General features: G+C 40.2%; 1 protein-coding gene across 1 annotated transcript; it reads left to right on the forward strand.

Annotated features, from left to right (window-relative positions):
* Positions 1 to 23500: 23500 nt before the first annotated feature.
* On the forward strand, positions 23501 to 27030 carry LOC107480616 (G-type lectin S-receptor-like serine/threonine-protein kinase At1g11410). The gene is made up of 7 exons (XM_016100765.3): positions 23501 to 24879; positions 24965 to 25096; positions 25180 to 25364; positions 25470 to 25680; positions 25848 to 26085; positions 26193 to 26343; positions 26475 to 27030. Exons 1-7 carry the CDS (start codon positions 23562 to 23564, stop codon positions 26784 to 26786), a joined length of 2547 nt encoding a protein of 848 aa, XP_015956251.1. The 5' UTR covers positions 23501 to 23561; the 3' UTR covers positions 26787 to 27030.
* Positions 27031 to 27421: the final 391 nt, after the last annotated feature.

Raw genomic sequence — 27421 nt, forward strand, 5'->3', positions numbered from 1 at the left:
CTCCAACAGGCAGCAAGGACAAGAAAATGGAAGAAGCAAAAATGAAGGCAAGCTGAAGACATATAAGGAGCCTCATTCCAACACTCGAAGGCAAGAAAAAGAGAGCACACACTCAAAGCATCATCTCATACATGGAGCTGAAATCTTTTTCTTCTACTCAAGCTTAATTTTTTATTTTCTTGATTATAGCTGTCTTGTGTCATTTTCTGTTTTGAGAAAAAGGCTAAACATGTGAGTTGTAAAAGCCAAGAGAGAAAAGGTAAGAGTGATGCAAAAGAGCCAATATTTTTCTCTGTAATTGAAAGATTGAACTAGGACTAGTTCCCCTTGCCAAGTTGGGTTAGCATTTGGTGAGTTTGAATCTGTTAGGATTTTCCTTTCAAGTTGGGTTAGCACTTTGGGTGCTAAGCTTTGGTGAAGAAAGCTTAGGAATAGATACTAGTTGAATTAGGTTGTAATTCAATAGTATTGGTATTTGTAATCAGTGGATTATAGTAAAAATTCTACCATGAATTGTGGTAGAGACTGGACGTAAGATTCATGGTACTTGGAATCCGAACTAGGATATATGCTGGCATATTTCTCTTCTTCCCTTCTCTGTTTACTTTCTGCACATGGGACAAAACGAAGAAATCTCCTGCAATTCCAGCTTCAGTGAAAACAGAGTTTGAAACTTTAAGTTTTAAGCCAACTTGATTCACCCCCCTTCTCAAGTTCAAGTAGAACCATCAATTGGTATCAGAGCAAGGTCTCAAGGAGTCAAGCTTCACAGCTTGGAGTAAAGATCCATGGCCAACAATATGGGTCATAACATCATGGCTTTCACTCTCACGAAAGGCGGCTTAACAATAGACCTCTCTATTTCAATGGCACCACCTATTCCTACTGGAAAGAGAGAATGAGAATCTTCGTGCAGTCAATCGACTACAACATCTGGAAGATCATCCTCAACGGACTAGACGTTCCCACTAAACAAAATGTTGATGGAGAAGTTGTGGCAAAAAAAGATAGTGAGTGGACAGAGGAAGAAAATAAGAAGGTTGGACTCAATGCCAAGGCAATCAACCTGATACAATGTGCAATCAGTTTTGAAGAATACAGAAAAGTGTCAAGGTGCAAGATGGCTAAAGAAATCTGGGACAAGCTCAGACTCACTCATGAAGGCACTAAGCAAGTTAGGGAGACCATAATTGATATGCTAATGAAGGAGTATGAAATGTTTAGCATGAAGGAGGATGAGAGCATCGATCAAATGTTCAAAAGGTTCTCAATAATCATCAATAATCTGGATGCCATGGGAAGGAGCTATTCTGAAGAAACCTTAGTGAGGAAGATCCTGAGGAGTCTTATTAAGAAATGGGAAGTCAAAAGCATAGCCATCTTGATAAACACCATTTGTAGGGTTTATCTTGTATTGATTTTAAGAGATTTTATGACCTTTTACCCACATTTATTCAATGGATTAGCATGGTTTTGTGATTCTCCCTTAATTTGTGCTTAAATGTGAAAACATGTTTTTTAGGCCTTTAACTTGATGATTTTAATCTCCCTTTGATTCCACTAGATGCCTTGATGTGTTTGTTAGTGATTTCAGATTGAAAAGGCTAGGAATGGATCAAAGGAGTGAAGAGGAAAGCATGCAAAGTGGAGAAGATCATGAAAAGCCAAAGAGATGAACTCGCCCATGGACGCGCGCGCGCACCTGGCGCTTACGCGCACCCTGCGAAATGGCCCATGGACGCGTACGCGTGCTGTGCGCATACGCGTTGATGCTGGAATATGATTTTTTAATGAATTCGCACCCAACGAATTCTCAAGGGTTGTGGGGCCCAATTGCAACCAACTTTGGCGCCATAAACGCTATTTAAAGCCAAAGATTGAAGAACAATGGGACTTTTTGACTTTTGATCATTTTTACACTCATTAGGATTAGTTTAGATTTAGTTTTAGAGAGAGAATCTCTCACTTCTCTCTTGAATTAGGATTAGGATTAGATTAGTTCTTAGATCTAGGTTTTTAATTCATCTTCTTCTACTTCTACTCTTCAATTCTTTGTTGTTACATTAATCATTCTTCCATTCTTTTGTTGTAATTTCCTTTATGTTGTTCTTGTACTTTGTTGTAGATCTACCATTGTTCCTTCCATTTTCTTTCAATTCAATTCAAGGTAATTCATAATAATTGCGTTTCTTTTGATTGTTGTTGTTAATTCCTTTCAATAATTGTTGTTAGATTCTATTCTTGTTGTTAATTTGCTTTACTTTTCTTTTGTACCTTCCAAGTATGATTAGGACTTGAGGAATCAAATCGATTCATCCACTTGACTTTCCTCCATGGTTAGAGGTTAACTAAGTGGGAGTAATGGATAATTTGTTGTCACAATTGAGGAGGATAACTAGGATAGGACTTCTAGTTCTCATATCTTGCCAAGAGCTTTGTTAGTTGTTAGTTTACTTTCTTGCCATTTATCTTTCATGTTTCTTATCAAAACCCCAAAAATAACTCACAACCAATAAGAAGACACTTCATTACAATTCCTAGGGAGAACGACCCGAGGTTCCAATACTTCGGTTTATAAATTTAGGGGTTTGTTACTTGTGACAAACAATCTTTTGTATGAAAGGATTATTGCTTGGTTTAGAAACTATACTTTACAACGAGATTTCATTAGTGAAATTCTAAACCGTCAAAAATCCAATCATCACATCTCTAAAAGGAATGATTTGATCAAAATCACCTATGATGAGCTAAGAGGCAAGCTGCTAGCCTATGAAACCACTCACATGACTCAAGACAAAGATGACAAAAAGAAAAGTATAGCACTGAAATCAAGAATGACAGCCAAAGAAGAAGAATCTGATGACAGTTTCTCAGATGAAGAAATGGTGCTCTTTGCAAGAAAAATGAGAAGATTACTGAGATTCAAAAGCAAAGGCAAAGGAAGTTCTTCATCCAAAAACTTCAAGAAAGATCAAGTCAAGTTCACATGCCACCACTGCAAGGAACCAGGACACTTCAAGTCAGATTGTCCTCAACTAAAGAAAGGCAAAAAATTCAAGAAAGACAAAAAGAAAGTGATGATGGCAACATGAAAAGACTTAGAGAATGACACTAGCTCTGAGAACTCAGATCAATGAGCTCAGCTATGCCTGATGGCTAATTATGATGATAAAGATGAGGTAGATCTCTCTAACTTATCTATTGATGAATTACACTACATTATCAAAGACATTACTGTGAATTCTAAAAAACTCTTAGATAAGTATGCTAAATGTAAGAAAGAAAATGAGGCATTGAGGACAAAAAATGATCTTCTTTTGAAAAAGGTTAAGGCAACCGAAATCTGTAATGAAAATCTTTTAAAAAAAGAAAATAGTGCTTTACGAGCTGAATTAGAGAAATTTAAACTCAAGCACAAGGTCATTGCTTCCACTGATTTGATTTCTGAAAACAAAAAGCTGAAGGAACAAATTAAAAATTCGAATGAAGACTTAGCAAAGTTTGTTCAAGGTTCCCAAAATCTGGATAAACTACTTGCTTGTCAAAGGTTTGAGTCTGAAAAATCTGGACTTGGATTTAAAGAGGAAAGCAAGGCTATTTTCAAACAAAATTTCAAAAATCTGAAGCTTCCTCTTCCAAGTTTTTCAAACCTAAAGGTTTCAGCAAACCTCAAAAATCAGTGAGCAAGAACCATTGCTACAAGTGCAATAGAAAAGGTCATGATCCTCCTCAATGTTTCATCTTTCTAAGGTCTTTTGGTAATGATAGTAAATTATATAAAGTTCTTCATGATTTCAATGCTCTTGGGCAACCAAAAAGATTTCACATCAAAGGATTCAAATGGATTTGGATACCTAAGGTTAGTTGAAGAACATGCAGGTTTGTCTTACATCCAAGAAGAAATTGGACATGTGGTATCTTGGTAATGGATGTTCAATGCATATGACCGAAAAGAATACTTTCTTCATTAAACTCAACAAGTATGATGGAGGATTTGTCACTTTCGGAGATAATGGTAAAGGTAAAATAATTTCCATTGGTAAGGTTGGCAAAAAAAAATTTTACTTGCATTGATAGTGTCTTTTTAGTTGATGGGTTAAAGCAGAATCTATTGAGCATAAGTCAATTATGTGACCTTGGATATACTGTAACCTTTAGAAAATCTGATTGTAGGGTCATTAATGAGAAAATAGGGGCTATTTTATTTGTTGCCAAAAGAAGTGACAATGTTTATGGTCTCACACTAGATAACCTTAAAATCCAAAATATAACATATTTCTCTTCAATGGAATCTAAAAAATGGATGTGGCATAAGAGATTAGGACATGCTAGCATGTTCCAAATCTCTAAGCTTATTAAAAAGGGCTTAGTAAGAGATATTCCTAATATCAAATTTGATAAGGACATCACATGTGATGCTTGTCAAATGGGTAAACAAATAAAAACCTCTTTCAAACCCAAGGAAGACGTCTCAATTAAGAAACCATTGGAGTTGTTACATTTTGATCTGTTTGGACCAACTAGGACTCAAAGTCTTGGAAAAAAAGTTATGACATGGTAATTGTGGATGACTATACTAGGTTTGGTTAGGTGTTTTTTCTAGCTCATAAACATGAAGCATTTGCTGTCTTTGAAAAGTTCAGCAAGAAGATTCAAAATGAAAAGAGTTTAAAAATTATTTCAATTAGAAGTGATCATGACAAAGAGTTTGAAAATCAATACTTTGAATCTTTTTTTGATGAACTAGGCATATCACATAACTTCTCTTGTCCTAGAACACCTCAACAAAATGGTGTTGTAGAAAGAAGAAATAGAAGTTTACAAGAAATAGCTAGAGCTATGTTATGTGAGTATGAAGTTCCCAAGTTCTTATGGGCTGAAGTTGTGAAAATACAACTTGCTATGTTTTAAATAGAACCATCATAAGGATGTTTTTGAAGAAAATTCCATATGAACTTTGGAAAGGACATCCTCCCAATCTTAGTTACTTTCATGTGTTTGGCTGCAAGTGTTTCATACTGAATATCAAAGAAAATTTAGGAAAATTTGATTCTAAAATACATGAAGGCATTTTTCATGGTTATTCCACTCATAGCAAGGCATATAGAGTATATAACAAGAACTCCAAAACTGTTGGAGAAACCATGCATGTCACATTCTGTGGGTTTAACACTATTCCTAGTGTTTGCATAGATGATCTTCCAGGTTTTGAAGTTGAATTGACCAAGAACACTGAGTCAGTTCCTCAAAATTCAAGTTCTCATGAAGATGCACCTGTTAGTAGCGAAAATCCCAATTCTACAGGAGACAATTTGGAATTATCTTCTGTTACAGCAGACAGTACTGATACAGAGGCCATTGTTGATCAAGAGGAACCTGAATCCTCAACTCAAACCAGAAGGCCCAGAGAATGGAAGTTTTTGAGAAACTATCCTAAGGAATTCATAATAGGTAATCCCTCCAAAGGAATATCAACTAGATCATCTTTGAAAAGAGCTGAATCTAATAACTTAGCTCTTATATCAAAGATTGAACCTCAAAATATCTAAGAAGCACTTGCTGATCCATCTTGGGTGTTAACCATGGAGGAAGAATTGCAGCAGTTTGAGAAAAATCAGGTCTAGACATTAGTGCCTCACTCAAATGGAAAGAAAGTCACTGGAACTAAATGGATGTTCAGAAACAAATTAGGTGAAGATGGATCCATTGTCCAAAACAAATATATATTGGTTGCTCAAGGCTGTGATCAAGAGGAATGGATTAATTTCGATGAATCCTTTGCACCTGTAGCTCGAATGGAAGCAATCAGATTACTCCTTGCTTATGCAGCTCATTGTGGCTTCAAGCTATTCCAAATGGACGTAAAGTGTGCTTTCCTCAATGGTATAATAGATAGAGAGGTTTATGTGGCTCAACCACCTGGGTTTGAAAATAAAAATTTTTCCAACCATGTTTTCAAGCTAGCTAAAGTCTTGTATGGTTTAAGACAAGCTCCTAGAGCTTGGTATGAAAGGCTTAGCTCATTTTTATTGAAAAATAAATTTCAAAGAGGAGCCACTGCCACTTTATTTATTAAGAATTATAATGATCATTTTATTCTTGTGCAAGTTTATGTTGATGATATTATATTTGGTTCGGCTAATGAGGTTTTGTGTGCAGATTTTGCTAAGCTTATGACCAATGAATTTGATATGAGCATGATGTGAGAGCTCAATTTCTTTCTAGGCTTGCAAATCAAACAAACTGCAGAAGGCATATTCATTCATCAAGAAAAATATGCAAAAGAACTTGTCAAAAAATTTGGGCTGGAATTTGCCAAGCCAATAGGAACCCCCATGCATCTAAATATCAAGCTTGACAAAGATAAACATGCTAGAGATGTCGATGAGACTTGCTGTAGAGGGGTGATTGGCTCTTTGATGTAGCTAACCTCCTCAAGGCCTGATATCATCCAAAGTGTTGGAGTATGCTTAAGGTTTCAATCAAAGCCTAAGGAATCACATCTCTCAACTGTCAAGAGGATCATCCGATATGTGCTTGGTACCACTGATTATGGTTTATAGTTTTCAAAGACTTATTCTTTTCAATTAGTGGGTTTTTGTGATGCAGATTTTGCTGGGGACGGAATTGATAGAAGAAGCACAAGTGGCATGTGTTGCTTTCTTGGAAAATCACTCATTGTTTGGTCAAGTAAGAAGCAAGCTACAATGGCACTTTCAACAGTCGAAGCTGAGTATATTGCAGCCTCCTCTTGTTGTTATCAATTATTATGGCTGAAAACTCAATTGGCTGACTATAAGCTGAATATTTATAATATTCCATTGTTTTATGACAACATGAGTGCTATAAACATTTCCAAAAACCCAGTTTTGCACTCAAGAACAAAGCACATTGAAGTTTGATATCATTCTATAAGAGAACACGTGCAAAATAGAAATTTAGATATTCAGTTTTTTAAATATGAAAGTCAGCTAGCTGATATTTTTACCAAACCATTGATAGAAGAAAGGTTCTGCAAATTACGGATTGAACTGGGCATTCTTGCTTCATCTATATTTTCTTAATGATTCTAATGTTGAGATTTTTTGTGAATTGTCTCATAGATCATGCTGAGATTTTTCTGACAGATGATGAGTAAACTTCATTAACTCACTATGAAGTTTACTGGATTCATAGCTGGTCACAATGAGTGATGGACCTTACGTGCTGGAGTAGTTCACGAAATATGGGCTTTCTTTACTGAAACTACTGGGCCCATTCCATTCTTGCTTTCTCAAAATTTTTTTAGCATTTGCATTTCATTTTATTTGGGCCTTGTTCTGAGGGTTACCTGAAACTGTAGGTCGATCTCGGTCGAGATCTTCTGTGCTGGTCGGAGATGACGTGTCCGGCTTGTTGGATCTGGCGGTGCTGCTAATCCTTCATCCCCAGAGGGTGGGGGTACCTTCAAGGGACTCCGATGCTTAAGTTAGCAAGGATATTAAGCAGGTATTGAGTAGAATCAGAGTATGAGTTATACATGGATGCTCCAGTGTATTTATAATGGTGTAGAGAGACCTTCCTTAGATAAGATAAGTTATCTTATCTTATCTTTATCTTCGAGTGAGGCCGTCTTATCTTTAAGGAACCGCCTTTATCTCTGTAGGCTTGGGCTGCCCTTGGATTCGGGTCGTGTTCCTCTGTTTGGGCCCTTTATTGGGCTTTCTTGTGATTTGGCCGAGCTCTTTGAGAAGAGGTCGGGTCATCCTGACCTGAAGAAGTCGGTCGCTTTGTTTGTAGAACATCCCGGGTCGGACAGCTCGACCCTAGGGTATGAACAGCGGCCCTGCTCGAGCTCGGTCTTCTTTTTGAGGTTGAGTCTTTAGTTCAAAGACTTTTGATTCTTTCTCGGGTGAAGCCAATCTCAAGCATTTCGTCGCTTTTGTCTTTGTAGGGTTCCCTTTTTGAATGCAGAACGTTTCGCTTCCTTTGAAAACGCGCGCTTTTGGATTAGCGTCCTTGCCTTGGGAATGTGCAAGGGTTTTTAATGCCCCATTAATTTGTTTTCGATGCTCCATTTCTCTTGGCTTTTATTTTGAAATTTACTTTTCAAAAAACGTTTTTCTCCTCTCTTGCTTTTGCTGTGACTTCCCTTTTTCTCCTCTCCTTCTGTTTTCTTTTGCAAACTTTACGTTTCTCGGCATTTCTTCTTGCAACGTTTGTTTGGCTATCGTGAGTGCTTTCGACGGTGATTTCTAGCCTCCTTGTCCTCAATCTTCTTGCGTATTCTTCTCCTTTCTTAGGTTGGTTTTATTTTCCCTTCACCGTTCATTTCTGCTGTGTTGTGTTTGACTTTGAAGCTTTGATTTTGACTGAGTGCATTTTGGAAAGCTTGAATTTTTACTGTGCCTGGTTTGTCACTTTGCTGATTTCTTGAATTGTTTCTGTTGAGATATTAGTCTTGTAGATTTTCCTGGAAGTTTTATTCCCCGATTGCCTCTAAAGGATGCCCCTGGGCCTTGGGTTATGTCCAGGGGTTTTCCTTTTTATCTGTTATACTGGCACTGGATTGTGCTGTCTGAGTGGTTTTGATTTGATCTGGGATGTTTTTACCTTTTTCAGTAATCCAATCTTTTTCTTGTTTGTAGGACTTAGTTGACCATGTCTTCCCGAAAAAATATTGTCGAGGCATCTCCTGTGGTTCTTGAAGGGATGTCTAATTGGCTGGACTCTCTTGTCTTGCTGTGTGTTTCTTTAGCTGATTCTGAATTTTGTGTGACGCTTAGAAGGCATCATCGTATCTGTAGCAATGAGGATCAGGAGAGCAATTACGAGTTAGTAGCACCCGATTCTGGTGATAGAGTTTGCTTTCCGGTCCTGACCCAGGGGGGCATCTCTTCTTCTATGCTTATGATTTCTTTTTTGGCCAAATGAACATCATCTTTCCTTTTACCTCTTTTGAAACTGATCTACTATGGTCTTGTAACGTAGCCCCTTCGCAGTTCCATCCGAATTCGTGGGGTTTCATTAAGATTTTTCAGCTTGTTTGTCAAGAATTTGGTGTTACACCTTCTCAAACTCTTTTTCTATATCTTTTTGTGTTGACCAAGCCTGGGACTACCAAGAAGAAAGCTTCTTGGATTTTTTTTCAGGTCTGTCCAGGGACACAAAGTTTTTTCCATGTATGACGAATCTTTCTGGGATTTTAAGAATTACTTCTTTAAGGTCCAGGCTGCTGAAGGAGCCCGACCCTTCTTTCTGGATGAGAATAATGAGCCCTGCTTTCCCTTAGAGTGGCAGAAGAACGTAGTGGTATCCTGATATACTTGGGAGATGTTGAGCGAGGTCAAGCAGGCCTTTGTGAATGTTTTGGAGGATATTTGGGGGGAACCTCCTCATTTGGATACTAAAAAATCTTTGGGAGACCCGTCCCTTATTCGAACTGCTTTGGGTACTGCCTTGATATATTTTGTTTGTTGTTTTCTTCCTACTTTTCTCCCGGTTTGATAAATTATTGTTTTTCATTTTTCAGAGATGGCCAAGAATAATGATGTAATGAAGGCTTTCAAGAAGGCGAGAAAAGCTACTGCAGCTCAAAACATCTCGGCCTGGGTTGATGGGGAAAGAACTTCCCAAGCTCCTTTGAAGCCACCTGTGCCGAGCTCTCCTGGCTCGAGGAGAATGATCCCTACACCTCGGGTCCATTTAGTGGATCCCCCTCAATCTTCTACTGCTGTTGTGGTTTCTTCTTCGGCCGCCCTTCTTCCAAAAAGATCTCAAACTGTTGAACTTTTCAATCTAGATGCCCCGGATTTTGACCCTATTGGTTTTGTGGACCAGCAGATCGCACCTTATGGTGCTCTTTCCATGGATGATGTATCTCTCCTTCATCACTTAGATTTTATAACTCAGAGTAGTGTTAAGATGGCTCATATGGGAGCTGCTTTGTATCAAACTGCCCAAAATCTGCCTCTGCATGCTACCAAAGCCTTTATGGAGGAAGCTAAGCAAGAGTTTGATCGGATGAAGGGTCTAAAAGAGGAGTTTGAAGCGGAGGTGACTAAACTGAAGAAGGAGCTGGAGGGGGAGAAGGCCAGCTCTCTTGACCTGGCAGCCTCTGTGCGATTGGCTGAGGATGTGGCTTTGAAGCATAAAAAAAGCTATGTCATGTCCTACCGAGAAGTAATGCGTCTTCGGGAGGAGCTAGAGTCGGCTCAGGTTGATTATTCCGAGCTCTAGGGTCATCTTGTGGGCAGCGTAATTGCTGCTTACGAGAACCTGAAGGAGAAGGTTTAGATTATCGCTCCGGGAGCTGATCTTGCTTTATTTAGTTTGGATAATATTGTGAAGGATGGCAAGATCGTTCCCGAGGACCCTGATGATGATGATGTTGAACCTCCCTCTGAGCCTATTGCTAAAGCTTCTGTTGTGTCGGCTCCTTCAACTCCTGCTTGTTCTGTGGCCGATCCTGATTGCCAGATATTAAATCGGGATGACGGGACAGTGAACGCAGTGCCTCTCCAGACTCGCCCTCCTTCACCCCGAGTTGATGTTGCTGAGAAGTCTTCCAATGTTGACTGGGTTTTCTTCTTGTTTAATGTGGATAGCCCGGTTTGTGGGCTTTTGAACTCTTTATCTTCGTAAATTGTGTTTTTGCTGACTGTTGATACTTTTTGGGTTGCTTGTTTAGCAACTTTTATTTTGCAAAGAACAAAGTAGTTTCCGAGCTTCTTGGGTTGATTTTGGTGGCCTCTGAAGCTTGCTATTTATCAAAACTTAGTAGTTTTTATATCATGTCTGCTTGTGCTCGTCTTGGTAACTTCATAGGCCGGGACTTTGTTTGTAATCCTCCTTTTGGACCTTATTTAGGTCTCTTTTTTGGGGATTACCTTTGTAGCTTTACATCTTTCTGGGCCGACTTCGTCATGTCGGGCCTTGTCGAGTTATTTGGTAATCCTCTTTTCTTGGACCTCGTTCGGGTCTCTTTCGGAGATTACTTTTTGTAGCTTTACATCTTTCTGGGCCGACTTCATCATGTCGGACCCTGTCGAGTTACTTGATAATCCTCTTTCTTGGACCTTGTTCAGTTCTCTTTCAGGAATTTATCTTTTGTAACTTATCTTTCTGGGCCAACTTTGTCATGTCAGGCCCTGTCGAGTTACTTGATGATCCTCTTTCTTGGACCTTGTTCAGGTCTCTTTCAGGGATTATCTTTGTAACTTTTTGTAGGAGTCTGACTTCATCATGTCGGGCTCTTCAAAGTTATAGTAATCCTCTTTTATAGGGTTGGCCAGACCTCTTTCCAGGGCTTTACTTATAACTTGGGTTGTTGTGGCTGGTTCGACTTTTTGTGCCGGCCAGTCTTTAAGTTATTTTATAGCAATCTATTTTATTAGGACCTCGTCAGGTCCTTTCTATGGATTACTTTCTATAACTTCTTGCATTATTCTGTTTTCATCTTTGCCGATTTTGTAGAATTTAGGTTTTAACCATCGTTTTTATCGTGATCGCGCAGTGAATTTTGGCTTTCACTCTCTGTCGATATGTAGCTTTATAATCGGGCGATGAATGTTTCAGAATAATACGACTTGAGCGTTTGTAGAGAATCTTCTTAGGTTGCAGGCGTGCCATGATCTAGGAAGCTCTCGCCCGTCGAGTTCGGAAAGCCTGTAGTAGCCCTTTCCCATTACTTCTATGACTCGGAAGGGTCCTTTCCAGTTTGCTGCTAGCTTTCCTTTTCCAGGTCGAGTTATTCCTTTGTCGTTTCAAATTAGGATGAGGTCGTCTTCAGTGAAGGCCCGCTGTATTACTTTTTGGTTGTATCTGGAGGCCACTCGTCGTTTCAACGTCTCTTCCCTTATCTGAGCTCTTTCTCGCATTTCTTGGAAGTAAGTCGAGCTCTTCCCTTTGAAGTTGGGAATTGACTTTTTCGGTAAAATGGATTACTCTGGGTGATCCTTCTTCGACCTCCACTGGGATCATCGCCTTTATTCCGTAAGCTAATCGGAAGGGTGACTCCTTTGTCGTGGAATGTGGAGTCGTTCGATATGCCCATAGGACTTGCGGGAGCTCCTCAGCCCAGACTCCCTTTGCATCTTGTAATCTTCATTTTAATCCTGCTAATATAACTTTGTTAGCAGCTTCAGCTTGCCCATTGGCTTGGGGGTGCTCAACAGAGGTGAATTGTTGTTTTATATTCAGGTCTGCCGCTAGTTTTCTGAAGCATGCGTCTATGGACTGGGTACCATTGTCTGTAATGATGGAGTATAGAACTCCGAACCTTGTGACGATATTTCTATATAGGAATTTCTGACTTCTTTGAGTTGTGGCATTGGCTAGGGGTTCTGCCTCGATCCATTTTGTGAAGTAGTCTATTCCTACTATGAGGAATTTGACTTGTCCTGATCCTTGAGGGAAAGATCCGAGGAGATCGAGTCCCCATTTTGCGAATGGCCAAGGTGAGGTTACGCTGATAAGTTCCTCTGGCGGGTGGTGTGAAAGTTGTCATGTTTCTGGCATGGTGAACATGTCCTTACAACTTTTGTGGCTTCTTTTTGCAGAGTTGGCCAATAAAATCCTGCCCGAAGTACTTTTTTGGCGAGTGCCTGCGCTCCGAGGTGATTGCCACAAATGCCACTGTGTACTTCTTCTAGGACATCTTTTGTGTTGGAAGTCGGTACGCATTTTAGCAATGGTATTGAAATCCCTCTTTTGTATAAAGTATTATTTATGATGGTATAGTATTGTGCTTCCCGTTTTAACCTCTTTGCCTTTTTCTCATCTGTAGGGAGGACTTCTATTCTGAGGTAATTAATTATGGGAGTCATCCATCCCTGATCGCGACCTGTTATGGCTAGGACTTTTTCTTCTTCTGAGATTGATGGATTTTGTAGAATTTCTTGGATAAGGCTTCTATTGTTGCCTCCTGGTTTGGTGCTGGCTAGTTTTGAGAGTGCATCGGCCCGGACATTCTGTTCTCGGGGTATGTGATGAATCTCATACTCTCCGAGTTATCCGAGCTGTTCCCTGGTTTTGTCCAAGTACTTTTTCATAGTGGGATCTTTGGCTTGGTAGCTTCCTGTTATTTGTGAAGTGACTACCTGTGAGTCGCTGAAGACGATAAGTTTTTGAGCTCCAACCTTTCTAGCCAGCTTCAAACCAGTTAGTAGTGCCTCATATTCCACTTGATTGTTTGAGGCAGGGAACCCAAATTTGAGGGAGAGTTCAATTTGGGTTCCCTAATCGCTTTCAATTATTATGCCCGCGCCACTTCCCATTTTATTTGAGGAACCATCCACATATAGATTCCATTCTGTGGGGATTTTCCGTGTGTCCGTGAATTCCGTAATGAAGTCGGCCAAATATTGAGATTTGATGGCCGTCCGAGCTTCGTATTGAAGGTCGAATTCGGACAACTCGACTGCCCATTGCAAGATTCTTCCTGCCAAGTCTGTTTTCTGTAAGATCCCTTTTATGGGCTGGTTAGTCCGAACTTTAATGGTGTGAGACTGGAAATATGGATGAAGTCGTCGAGATGTTATTATGAGAGCGTAAGCGAACTTTTCTATTTTCTGGTAGTTCAGCTCGGATCCTTGTAATGCTTTGCTGATAAAGTATATGGGTTGTTGCCCACTGTTGTCTTCTCGGACCAGTGCTGAGGCTATTGCCCGATTTCCCACCGCGAGGTACAATATGAGTGGTTCTCCTTCCCGTGGCCGACTTAGTATAGGTGGCCGTCCCAGGAATCTTTTGAAGTCTTGGAAGGCTTGCTCGTATTCTGCTGTCCATTCAAACTCCTTTCCCGTCCTTAGAGTATCGTAGAAGGGGAGAGACCTTATTACTGACCCGGCCAAAAATCTGGACAAGGCTGTCAACCTCCCGTTGAATTGTTGTACCTCTTTGACACAAGTCAGACTTTTCATGTCGAGTACGGCCCTGCACTTGTCCGGGTTTGCCTCGATTCCTCTTTGTGTGATCATAAAACCCAAGAATTTACTAGCTTCTACTGCGAAGGTACATTTTGCGGGATTGAGTCGCATGCCGTGTTGTCTTAGGGTGTTGAATACTTGTGTCAGATCGTATAATAACATCTATTCGTTTTGCGTCTTCACTAGCATGTCGTCTACGTAGACCTCCATGATCTTTTCGATGTGATCCAAAAAAACCTTGTTCATTAATCTTTGGTAAGTGGCTCCCGCGTTTAAAAGACTGAATGGCATAATAATGTAGCAGTAATTTGCCTTTGGGGTTAAGAATGAGGTTTTTTTTTGTCGGGTGGGTACATTAAGATTTGGTTATATCCTGAGTATGCATCCATAAAGGAGATGTATTTATATCTAGAGGAGGCATCTACCAAAGCGTCGATGTTTGGGAGCGGATAAGGATCTTTCGGGCAGGCTTTGTTGAGATCGGTATAATCAGTGCACATTCTCCACTTCCCGTTTGACTTTTTTACCAATACGATATTAGCAAGCCATAGTGGGTATTTGACTTCTTTTATGAAACCTGCCTCTAGTAGAGCTCGTACCTGTTCTTCCACAGCTTGAGAGCATTCTGGTCCTAGCTTTCTACGCCTTTGTTGTACCGGCCGAGATCGTGTGTAGACTGCTATCTTATGGCACATTAATTTGGGATCTTTGCCTGGCATGTCTATGGCCTTCCACGCAAAAAAGTCGGTGTTGTCTTGTAGAAACTGTATGAGTGATTCTTTTATGTCTCCTTTTAGGAGTGTGACGATGTTGGTTGTTTGGTCTGGGATATCCCCGATCCGGATTTTCTCTATTTCTCCTTCAGGTTGCGGGCGAAGCTCTTCCCGCCTCTGAACTCCACCAAGCACAATTGTGTGAAATTCTTCTCCTCTGCCTCTGAGGTTTAGACTTTCGTTGTAATAGCGGTGCGCCATCTTCTGATCTGTCTTTATCGTGGCTATTCCTCCTGTCGTTGGGAACTTCATGCATAGATGCGGAGTCGAGACTATTGCGCTGAGCTGATTTAACGCTGTCCGACCTATTAGGGAATTGTAGGCTGAACTTACGTGGACTACGATGTAATCTATTTTAAGTGTTCTTGACTGACTTCCTTTTCTGAAAGTTGTGTGGAGCGAGATGTATTACATCGGTTAAACTAGGGTATCTCTTAGTCCGAACAGGCTGTCCGGATATGTTCTGAGTTCTTTTTCTTCCAGGCCAAGTTTGTCGAAAGAAGTTTTGAATAAGATATCGGCGGAGCTCCCCTGGTCTATCAGTGCGGTGAAGATTTGCGTTTACCAGTATAATAGTGATGACCATGGGATCGTCATGCCCTGATGCGACGCCGAATGCGTCTTCCTTGGTAAAAGTGATTGCCGAGATCTCGGGTGCTTCCTCTTTTCCTGCGACGTGATATACATCTTTGAGATGTCTTTTGCGAGATGATTTGGAGATTCCTCCCCGGCAAATCCGCCGTGTATCATGTGTACATGTCTTTCTGGCGTTCGAGATGATGGCGCGGTTGGTTCGACATCTTCTGCTCTTCTTCTTTTTCTTTGTTCATCATCATGGGTGGCCAGATATCGATCCAGCTTTCCTTCTCGTACGAGCTTTTCTATGACATTTTTTAAGTCGAAACACTCATTGGTGGAGTGCCCGCAGATCCGATGGTATTCACAATATTCAGCCCGATTTCCTCCTCCTTTTTTGCCTTTGAGTGGTCGAGCTGGTGGTATTTTTTCCGTGTTGCAAACCTCTCTGTATACATCCACAAGAGACACCCGAAGTGGGGGTGTAATTGTGGTATTTTTTGATTTTCTCTCCATGTCGATCCTCCTTCTTTCTGAAATCTTTGTCTTTATCCCGGGGGGTGAAGCCGGCCTTCGAGGTCTCTCCTAATCGGGAGTTTTCCTCCATGTTGATGTACTTTTCTGCTCGTTCCTGCACCTCGTTCAGAGATGTGGGGTACTTCTTTGATATAGATTGACTAAAAGGCCCTTCTCGCAAGCCATTAGTGAGGCCCATAATAGCGGCTTCTGTTGGCAAGTTCTGTATATCCATGCATGTCTTATTGAATCTTTCCATGTAGTTACGTAGGGTTTCCCATTCTCCTTGCCTGATTTCCAGTAAGCTCGGAGCATGTTTAGCTTTGTCCTTTTGGATGGAGAATCTGGCCAGAAATTTCTTAGCCATGTCGTCGAAACTTGAGATGGATCTAAGAGGAAGATTGTCTCCGAGGGAGGTTGTTGAACCATCTAATTGTTGTTTTTATTAAAGTAGTTGGAAAGGCTTTGCAACGAACTGCATCTGAGGCGTCGGTGAGATACATTCTGCTTCTGAAGTTGCTGAGATGATGGCTGGGATCTATAGTGCCGTCGTATGAGGTCATGTCTGGGAGTTTAAAGTCCTTTGGGATTTTTGTTTTCATGATCTCCTTGGTGAATGGATCTTGCTCCTTGCGTTGCTATCTTCAGGAGTGGATCGGCTGGCTTTCGTCTTGACATCGGCCTCAAATTTTAGGAGTTTGTTCTCCAATTCCCAGCCTCACCTTATTTTCCTTTGTAGGTCCTTCTCGGCCTCTCGTTGGTGTAAGGCTTCTTTCTCAAGTTATTTTAACCGGTCTTGAAATGCATCCATGGCTCCCTCGTTTGGGGAGTTCTTCTTGTTGTTGTTTTGGGAAGTATCTTTTGGGGTAGTGTCCGCGTTTTTATGCGGCGTTCTTTCCTCTAGATATGAGGTGTGGTCGTTGTCATGGTCGTCTGCCATAGTGATGGGATGACTTCAGGGTTCCCCGGCAACGGCGCCAATGTTCCGAGGGTTACCTGAAACTGTAGGTCGATCTCGGTCGAGATCTTCTGTGCTGGTCGGAGATGACGTGTCTGGCTTGTTGGATATGTCGGTGCTGCTGATCCTTTGTCCCCAGAGGGTGGGAGTACCTGCAAGGGACTCCGATGCTTAAGTTGCAAGGATATTAAGCAGGTATTGAGTAGAATTAGAGTATGAGTTATAACTGGGTGCTCCAGTATATTTATAATAGTGTAGAGAGACATTCCTTAGATAAGATAAGTTAGTTATCTTATCTTATCTTTATCTTCAAGTGAGGCCGTCTTATCTTTAAGGAACCGCCTTTATCTCTGTAGGCTTGGACTGCCCTTGGATTCGGGTCGTGTTCCTCCGTTTGGGCCCTTTATTGGGCTTTCTTGTGATTTGGCTGAGCTCTTTGAGAAGAGGTCGGGTCATCCTAACCTGAAGAGGTCGGTCGCTTTGTCTGTAGAACATCCCGGGTCGGACAGCTCGACCCTAGAGTATGAACAGGCCTCATTTGAATTTTCCTCAATTTTTATTTATTTCTTTTTGTTTCTTTTTAACGTATGAAGATTATAGCTGTAACTTTCAAAGGTTTTCAAAATATTTTAAGGCTTTCATTTTTATCTATTTCCAAGATGCAACCTTTACACTCCTCCATGCCTATATTAACTTCCCACTACATGCATCCTTTCACACTACTCTCTCCACTTTTTTATTTTCTGCAAACTAGTGCTCTATAAATATGGCACACAAGAAAAGAGCTATCCGCAGAGGCTCTCACAGTGGCACCCACACCAACCGTTCTGATCATACACACTCTTCTCCATCACAATCTCCCACTCATTCTTCCCTTCCGTCCCCTACCAACCCTGATCCTGACATGGCCCCCCACTAAAACCACTATTCGCCGCCCTGGTGTGGCTCCTCGCCTTACTCCCACTCCACCAAATGTCTCTCAGCCAAGCTCATCCAAATCCAGTTCTTCCAGAGGTAAGAGACCTCTTCATGAAAAAGACGAAGAGATTCCCTCCTCTTAGACTCGCCATACCCGCAGTACAGTCATTGACTTTCCTCTTCGTTCCATTTCTGAACCTAAGCTATCCAATCCCATTGCTTACAAGTCCATCTATGTTGAGTTTCCCCAAGAGTCCTTTGATCGTTGTCATTTTCAATCCCTCATGAACTACCTGTTTTTCTGCAAAGACATCTATAAGCGCACTCTCTGTCCCTCTAAGCTTTCAATCTAGATAAATTTCATAGGAAAGGTCTGAACTTTACACCTCTGTTTGCATGTCAAGGATGAATTCCCACTCTGTCCATTAAGAAGAAATTTTATCCTGATCTGGTGAAGTAGTTCTATAGCAACCTGTCCTACAAAGAAGGGAGAATCACTTCTTTTGTTAAAGGTAAGGTGATCATCCTCGACAAATACCACCTAAGCAAAGCCCTAGATTATTAGGACAGAGGGGTCGATGTGTATACGTCAGGTAAGAAGGATGATACTTTAAATCTATTGTATTTTGAAGCTCTGAGTACTGTGTGCGTCAATATTCCTCTCCTAAAAGCTATCACTCCCACTCATAAATCTCTTGGTCCAATCCATGCTCAGTTGCATAGGATTGTAAACCACATCATTTTGCCTCAGCGCGGCTCTTTTCAACGTGTTTTCTTTTGTGACACACTGGTTCTATTTGCTCTTCTTTCAAAAATTCCAATTTCCTTTGCTGATTTGCTTGTGAGGCATATGCATACTTGTGTCAGTACAAAAAATACTTTACCTTATGCCATGCTTCTTACAAAAAATTTTCAATATTATAATGTTGATTTTGGGGCTGAGATTTCAAAAGATTGTAACTCATACATAAAAGAGGGTGGTGCAGTAAAGAAAATAGCACCCAGACATCGCCAGACTGATGACAGCACTGATGTTCCCTTTGTTGATGAGGATCTTCTGATCCCCCCTTCAACCTCCACCACGATCAAGGTCATGACACATATCCTAAAGAATGTGCTTGAGGAGTTCATCAATCTGACAGATCTTCTTCTCACTTATGGTGCCAAGCGCAAAAAGAACCAACATGGAAGAAAATGATCTCAAGAAGACCAAAAGGAGAATTAGGATTCTGAGGGACTTTGTGGAGGATGTAGAGGTTGAACTCATAACTACTGACAATGAGGGGGATGATGATGGAACCTATGATGAATCCAACTCTGATGCCTAGCTCTTTTTATCTCATCTGTGACTATGACTCATTTTCTTTTTGAATTTGTTTCTTTTTTTTGGATGACTGTAAAGACTTTAACTACTCTGCTACTTATCCTATATGCACTAGCCACTAACAAAATTTTATGCAGGTTTTTTCTTTCCCTCTTTGATGACAAAAGGGGGAGAAAAGAAAAGGATTGTTAGCATTGGCTTAGGGGTTAAGGACAATGATATGATGATTCTCATTACTATGTTAAACTTACTTTAATCTCCCCTGTGCTGTGTGTCTTGGTTTGTGTTAATTGTATTGTGAGTCAATATCACTGTGATATACTGCTGTGGAAATTGCTCTTAGCTATTTTAAACTTTGTTAAGTTGAAAATGTAAGCCATGATTAAGGGGGAGAGAAATGCTAACATTGAGGGGGAGTAATACTCACTTCGGATGACCATCAAAGGGAAGTGCTCTCAACCTATTTAAATGTGTTAAATTTCAATTTCCTTCTTTTGATCATGTTTGTCATCAAGGGGGAGATTGTTAAGTCTAAGTTGATTTTGGGTTTTATAAATAATGACAAACATTTCTTGGGTTGAAAGCCCAATATTATTTAATGTGTGTTTTATTGTGGCAGACCCATAACTTATCTCACTGCCAAACAATGAAGCTGGTTTATCCATTTGATTATTCAAGCAAATAAACAAGCCCAAGACTAGCATATGCTTCAGCAATTTAAAAAGCTAAAAGATCTTCCTTGTATCACTGATAAAAAATTAAATGGTTATGTAATTGCTAAAAGCAATAAGAGGACAGCTGGACAAAGAAAGGACAAGTGTTGCTCAAATAAAGAAAAAAAAAAGGACACAAGGACACCCCACTAACCCAAAAACATCAGCAGAACATTATTTGGATCATGGTTGAGCAAAACACAAACGAGCAAAGAGCAGCAGCAGCAGGGGTTATGGAGAAAAATGAAAAAGGAGTGCATGCCAAGGAAAAAAGCAAAGCAAAGGACCACAGAAGTAGTGGACGGGCTCCTCAAGCAACAGAGGTAGTGGAGCATGATGAAGGAGGACTGCATGCCAGCAGTGAGAGCTCCAATGGGTAGCAAGGACAAGCAAATGGAAGAGGCAAAAATGAAGGCAAGCTGAAGGCATATAAGGAGCCTCATTCCAACATTCGAAGGCAAGAAAAAGAGAGCACACACTCAGAGCATCATCTCATACATGGATCTGAAATCTTTTTCTGCTACTCAAGCTTAATTTTTTATTTTCTTGGTTATGGATGTCTTGTGTCATTTTCTATTTTGAGAAAAAGGCTAAACATGTGAGTTGTAAAAGCCAAGAGAGAAAAGACAAGAGTGATACAAAAGAGCCACTGTTTTTCTAATTGGAAGATTGAACTAGGACTAGTTCCCCTTGCCAAGTTGGGTTAGCACTTGGTGAGTTTGAATATGTTAGGATTCTCCTTCCAAGTTGGGTTAGCACTTTGGGTGCTAAGCTTTGGTGAAGAAAGCTTAGGAATAGATACTAGTTGAATTAGGTTGTAATTCAATAATATTGGTGTTTGTAATCAGTGAATTATAGTAAAAATTTCACCATGAATTGTGGTGGAGACTGGACGTAGGATTCATGGCACTTGGAATCCGAACCAGGATATATGCTGGCCTATTTCTCTTCTTCCCTTCTCTGTTTACTTTTTGCACATGAGACAAAACGAAAAAATCTCCTGCGATTCCAACTTCAGTGAAAACAGAGTTTGAAACTTTAAGTTTTAAGCCAACTTGATTCACTCCCCTTCTCAAGTTCAAGCAGAACCATCAATGTGGAATCCCTTCCTGGCTGGGAAACATTCCCTAATCTTGGTGGCAACATAACCGGCACCTTCACACTATTGCAAGAAAATCTCACCATCTAATCTTATCAACCAATGAAAATCAAAAGTGTGAGATTTACCAAAAAAGATAGAGAATGATAACATTACAAGCAAAGTTTCACCATTATACAAAACAATAATTATAACTAACATGGATCCAAATATTAACGGTGATCCATGTCTTCTTTGCATTCTATACTTTCAATAAGTTAACATTCGTTGCAATACAAAGAGTCAGAGTGAAAATAAGAGTGCTAATAATTCGGTTGAAAATTAATCAACATATGAAAATTTCAGAAGGTGGCACAGATTGTTATTCTTGAGCCTTGTTTTTTGTGGCAAAATTATATAGTTGATGCTTCCATTGAGACATAATTTTTGTGCAGCAAAATTATATTTTAGCAAAAAATCCTACCATCAGTTATACGGTCTTTTGTGAGAATAATTAAATCACAAAACATATGTAAACTATAGTGTGTTGTGAATTAACAAAGTACAACTTAAAAATGATAAAGTACCTACAAGTGGTGTAAATCATTAATGAGAAGATTATTCAACTGTTGTAGAACATGTAAGATATCACTCCTCTCTGCAATCCGCATCCACAAGCCTAGGACGTGCACCAAATCCAACATTGTTTTCATGCTAATTCAAAGGAAAATTGATATGAAATGAAAACATTTCAGGAACGCATAATAATGAGTAATGACTAATAAATATATGATATTTGTTCGGTGTCACGTGATCCTGGGTGCTTGAGGGGTCGGGTGCTGACGATAGAGGGCGGTTGGGACCTGAGTCGACCTGGAATCGAAGGTGGTGCAGATGACAAGCTGGGGACGCCGGAGGTGATGCGATGAGGGGGTAGCCACCTGCAAGGACAATCCGACGGTCAAGTCAGTGTCCATACGAAGTGATGGCCGAATTAGGTAAAAGTGCGATGTACCTCGGGGGAGAGCTGACCTCTCCCCTTTTATACTATGCTGGGTGGGCCCTATGAATGACCTAACCCATTGCCCAAGAAGCTTTCATGAGCTGTCGTAATCCATGTGGGAGGGGCAGGTCGTTTCGGACCTCGGGTCGGGGCTTCGGGTTATGATCCGAAGGTACAGGCCCGACTGGCGTCCTGGACCGTACGGATGGTAAATCAGGTATGTCCTGGGTCGGATGCTTAGAACTCAACCCGTCAGACCCCTTTTGTGAGGGATGTCTTGAGCCTGGGTCAAGAGTGGTGCCCCGACCCGACGACTAGCTAGGCTGGACCCTTGCTGGTCCGTAACAATATTAAATTTTGCAATATAGTATTTTAAGATTGACTATTTCTATTACAACAAGATTAATAAGTATCTTACAAAATTTATTTTGTACGTAGACCTGTTAATTTAAATAAGAACCACCACAATCACAATTTTCATAAATTAATTAATCACATTTCAAAACTTTCCCGAATTTGTGTACGTAATACTTTTATAAAATATTACTACACTATAAATTGTCAATGAAATTTCTAGTAAAATTCTTTAATTTTTTGTGACTAAATAAAGATTTTCTTTTTCTCAACAAATTCGTAGGTTGCCCACTTTAACAAAAAATGTTGTGCTTAGAACTATTTAATACATCAAAAAAGATTTCTACCAATTAGAAATTCTACCTGAACAGTTGTCAAAAGGGATTCAGTTCTCTTCACATATCTGTAATAACTTTTTGTAGACCAGCAGCAACGCTTTGAATCAGGATAGACAATATCTATACTCTTTTAAGGAAACAATTAATTATTAGTTTCTAAGTGGGTTTTTCTTTTTGAAATCTACTTAAAAAAACAGATAATGAACATCCAACTTAGTGCTTAATAAAATTTCATAAAATTTTGAAAAAATAGGAGAAATGACGACCTTTTAGAATGCGGCAGTGATCGACGAAGATGCAATTGCGAGAGGAGGAGAGTTGGGGCAGCGATCTGTGAACTACGAGAAGAGGGGACTGCGACGGTGAACTGCGAATCGTGAGTGAAAGAGGGACAGAGTAGTGGTGGCTCCTCGAATCGCGACTGGAAGGACACGAGCGTTCATGAATGGCAGTGGCTGCAGTTGATTCCATCACGGAGGCAGAGCGAGTGGTCGTTGAACGATGTTGCGCGGCTGTCCTTCGCACGGGCTCCTGTGTCAATGGCAGTTGCTGTGGCGGTCTGCAATGAGAACGGAGTGACGGAAGTCTGGTCGGTGCTGCCGCGGCGTGATGACGGCACAAAAACTGCACGTCGGGTTGTTAGAAGTAGAGTAGGACAGCACGGCTTTGTTTTATATGATGATTTTTTTTTTAATCAATAATAATCAATTCTCCATTTTTTTTAACTAAAAATGTTTTCCTAACAACATTTCCGGTAATGCTGACTTAATAAAGATCCAAGCATGCTGGGATCGTCGTGTTTTTCATCAAGGAAATTAAAGCACGTACGGGATAAGAAGGATGTTATGTGTATCTGTTGCCAGCCACGTAGAAAATAAAGCAAAAAGCTTTTAATGCCATGCAACTACCATCTATTCAATTTTCAGTTGCCTGTTCCATCAAATTCCCCATTTACGCTCAGGATCGGACTTCACTAGCACACATACATCCACATATTAAACTTAATTATTATCATTCACAATGCATATACAGGTTTAACATTATCATCAGAAAACTCCTTGTTTTCAGACTAGTTTCAACTTTCAACCCAAATATATAGAATCATGACAATATTTTCTTCTAATAAACTCCTACTTTTCACGATGATCCTGTTCATTCCTTCTTGCCATTCACTTCATACCATAACCATAACACCAAACCAACCCCTCAAAGACGGCGACGTTCTTGTCTCCCAAGACAAAGGAACCTTCGCACTCGGTTTCTTCAGCCCCGCAAATTCCACAAGCCGCTACCTTGCTATATGGTACAACAAAATCTCACAACAAACCGTTGTTTGGATTGCCAACAGAGACACTCCCATTAACCACACTTCAGCTGTTCTCTCCATCAACAACCACGGAAACCTCGTCCTCCACCACCAAAACACAACCCCAAACCTTAACCCTCTTTGGTCCTCCAACGTCACTCTCTCGTCTACCAATACTTCAGCCAAGCTTCTCGACACTGGAAACTTGATTCTAATCCAAAGAGGAAGAAGCAGCAACAATAATAGCAATAGCGACGATTTTGTTGTGTGGCAGAGTTTTGATTATCCCGGCAACACACTCCTTCCCTTCATGAAACTCGGATTGGACCGGAAAACCGCGTTGGACCGGTTCCTCACATCATGGAAGTCCCAAACCGACCCGGGATCCGGGAATTTCACTTTCAGGATCGACCCGACCGGTTTCGCCCAACTGTTCCTGTACAAGAACAAGACAGTTGTATGGCGGGTCGGGTCATGGACGGGTGAAAGGCTGACCGGAGTGCCCGAGATGACTCCGAACTTTATCTTCAACATTAGCTTTGTTAGCGACACGAAGGAAGTTAGCATAATGTACGGAGTGAAGGACCCCAACGTGCTCTCCAGGATGGTGCTGGACGAGACGGGTCACGTGAGGAGGATGACGTGGCAGGCTCACGAGCTAAGATGGTTCGAATTCTGGTACGCGCCCAAGGAGCAGTGTGATAACTACAGGCAGTGCGGCTCAAACACCAACTGTGACCCGTATGAGGAGGACAAGTTCATGTGCAAGTGCCTGCCGGGGTTCGAGCCCAGGTTCGAGAGAGAGTGGTACCTTAGAGATGGGTCAGGTGGGTGCGTGAGGAAGGCTAACGTGTCGACGTGTCGAAGCGGGGAGGGGTTTGTTGAAGTGGCGCGTGTGAAGGTGCCGGATACTTCGAAGGCGCGTGTAGATGCGGGGATGAGCATGAAGGATTGCAGGGTGAAGTGTTTGGGAGACTGCTCGTGTGCGGCGTATACGAGTGCCAACGAGACTACTCAGACTGGCTGCGTTACGTGGCATGGTAACATGGAGGATACTAGGACCTACACACAAGTGGGCCAAAATTTGTTCGTACGTGTCGCTGCAATTGAGTTAGGTAACCTTGCTTCTTTTTAGAAGAATGTGACACTTCACACTTGGCTTCTTTCTTCACTAATCACTATTCCTTCTTGTATTTGCAGCTCAATATGCGAAAAATCGCCATGGTTCTCTTGGCAAGAAGGGGATGTTAGCACTTTCGGGAGTTTCAGCTTTCTTATTCTTGTTTCTGGTGGTCATGTTGGGCTATTGGTTTCTGAAAGCCAAGAAACAAGGTAAGTTAAGAATTCTGCTCAAACTTGTCAATGTGGCCTTCTTCATGCCTACTTTTCAAGTTGTTCAAATTTCATCATGGCAGGGAGAAGAACGGATCGCAAGTATTCATTTCGTCTTAGTTTTGAGGACTCTACCAATCTACAAGATTTTGATAGTACGCAAAATTCAGATTTACCATTCTTTGATCTAAGCTCAATAGCTGCTGCAACAGATAATTTCTCCCCTGACAATAAACTTGGTCAAGGTGGATTTGGTTCTGTATATAAGGTACCCTTTCTTTGCTTCTTAAGTTATACACTTCTTCTAAGTAGATTGAAAATTTTAGGTAGAGCAATTAATAACTACCATGCTGACTCTTACTAATTACTTCAGGGGCTATTAAATAATGGAAAGGAAATTGCAGTGAAGAGATTGTCTAAAAATTCTGGACAGGGCATAGACGAGTTTAAAAATGAGGTCGTTTTGATTTCAAAGCTTCAACATCGAAATCTTGTGAGGATCTTAGGCTGTTGCATTCAAGGAGATGAGAAGATGCTAATATACGAATACTTGCCTAACAAAAGCTTAGATTCTTTTATTTTTGGTAATGTCTTCTTCTTGTTTGAATAGTACTTCAGTTCTCACTTTGAGAAAACCCTGTCACTTCCTAATCATCTATGGCAACAATTTTGGACATTGAGATGTTAGTACACTTAATCCAACAACATGCTTCACTTACACATTTTTTAACGTTTTGGCTTTTGAGTGCAGATGAATCTAAAAAGTCACAGTTAGATTGGAAAAAACGATTTCAAATTATATGTGGAATTGCCAGAGGAATGTTATATCTTCATCATGATTCACGACTAAGAATCATTCATAGAGATTTAAAGACAAGCAATGTCTTGTTAGATTCTGAATTGAATCCTAAAATTGCCGATTTTGGAATGGCAAGAATATTTGGCGGAAATCAAGTTGAAGCAAATACTAACCGTGTTGTTGGAACCTAGTAAGTATTACTTCATAATCCAAACACATTAAAATTAGCTTCATTGTTAGTTATCTCTTTCTTTTTCGGATAATTGATAAAATCTTTTATATATTTTGTTTTTGAAGTGGATATATGTCACCGGAATATGCTATGGAAGGACAATTTTCAATTAAGTCTGATGTATATAGTTTTGGAGTTTTGCTCCTAGAAATCATTACGGGCAGAAAGAATAGTGGTCAATACGACGACATTACTACGACAAATTTAGTCGGCCATGTAAGTTTAATTTTACGAGAATCATTGCTCCAATTTAAATTTGAGAACGAGCCTTAAACCTTTTAATTAACAGAAAGTGTGTATATAAGAACTATATCGATCAAGCTAGTAATTTGAACTAATTAATGCAGATATGGGATCTGTGGAAAGATGGGAGAGCCATGGAGATTGTTGATGAATGTTTATTGGAAGAGTCATGTTGTGAGCATGAAGTCCAAAGATGCATACAAATTGGACTTTTGTGCGTTCAAGATTACCCCACAGACAGGCCATCAATGGCAGCAGTAGTTTCCATGCTGGGAAATGACTCAGCCCTTCCTTCTCCAAAACATCCAGCATTTATTTTCAAGAGGGGCAAAAATTATGAGAGTTCAGATCCATCAACCAGTGACGGTGTTTATTCAGTCAACGACGTAAGTATGACTATAATTGAAGCTCGCTAGCTAAACGCCCCAGAAGGCTCTTTAATTCCATTCATACAATAATCCGGTATAGAAATAAGTATACTGCTTTGCTACACAGTACATATGTACAAGGTAGTCATTTTTTATATGCATATAGTAATTCGTTTTCTCTTAATTAAAAACAAATAAATATTTTCTTTTTAAAAAAATGCGAAATTTGTAATAGTTAGTTGTTGTTGAGCATAATTGTGGCCAAGTATCATTATCTGCATTGACAATTTCATTGGCGATCCGCTACATCTGTTACTACTTACTACTATTAAACAGTCCCAGTGTCCCACAAATGAAAAAAAAGGCACCACTTTCGAATTGGGAACAGAAACATATATAGCACTGCAATCTGCGTTGCTCATCAAAATGTAAAATACAAAGGAGGAGTGTGAAGGATTAATAAATTTTGTGATTTTGTGATTTGTAATTAGTAATTAATAATTATTAGTATTTATTTGTAATTATTAATTAATAATTATTAGTATTTTTAATAATATAAAATTATATTTAATAATATAAATTTTTTTTATTGGTTAAATATTTATAAAATTTTAATAAAAATGATGATCTTTTAGACTTTCTCGATGAGAATAAAGAAACCGCTGTTATATATTAAGAGGCCA

The sequence above is a fragment of the Arachis duranensis genome, chromosome 3, assembly GCF_000817695.3.
Source record: "Arachis duranensis cultivar V14167 chromosome 3, aradu.V14167.gnm2.J7QH, whole genome shotgun sequence".
NCBI lineage: Eukaryota > Viridiplantae > Streptophyta > Magnoliopsida > Fabales > Fabaceae > Arachis > Arachis duranensis.

What these genes read in the sequence shown, in the direction of transcription:
- LOC107480616 (XM_016100765.3), top strand. Translation starts at nt 23,562, where the DNA reads ATGACAATATTTTCTTCTAATAAACTCCTACTTTTCACGATGATCCTG. An exon ending in TGTCGCTGCAATTGAGTTAG is followed by an intron (nt 24,880 to 24,964) that starts GTAACCTTGCTT and finishes TTGTATTTGCAG; the next exon opens with CTCAATATGCGAAAAATCGC. An exon ending in GATTTGGTTCTGTATATAAG is followed by an intron (nt 25,365 to 25,469) that starts GTACCCTTTCTT and finishes TAATTACTTCAG; the next exon opens with GGGCTATTAAATAATGGAAA.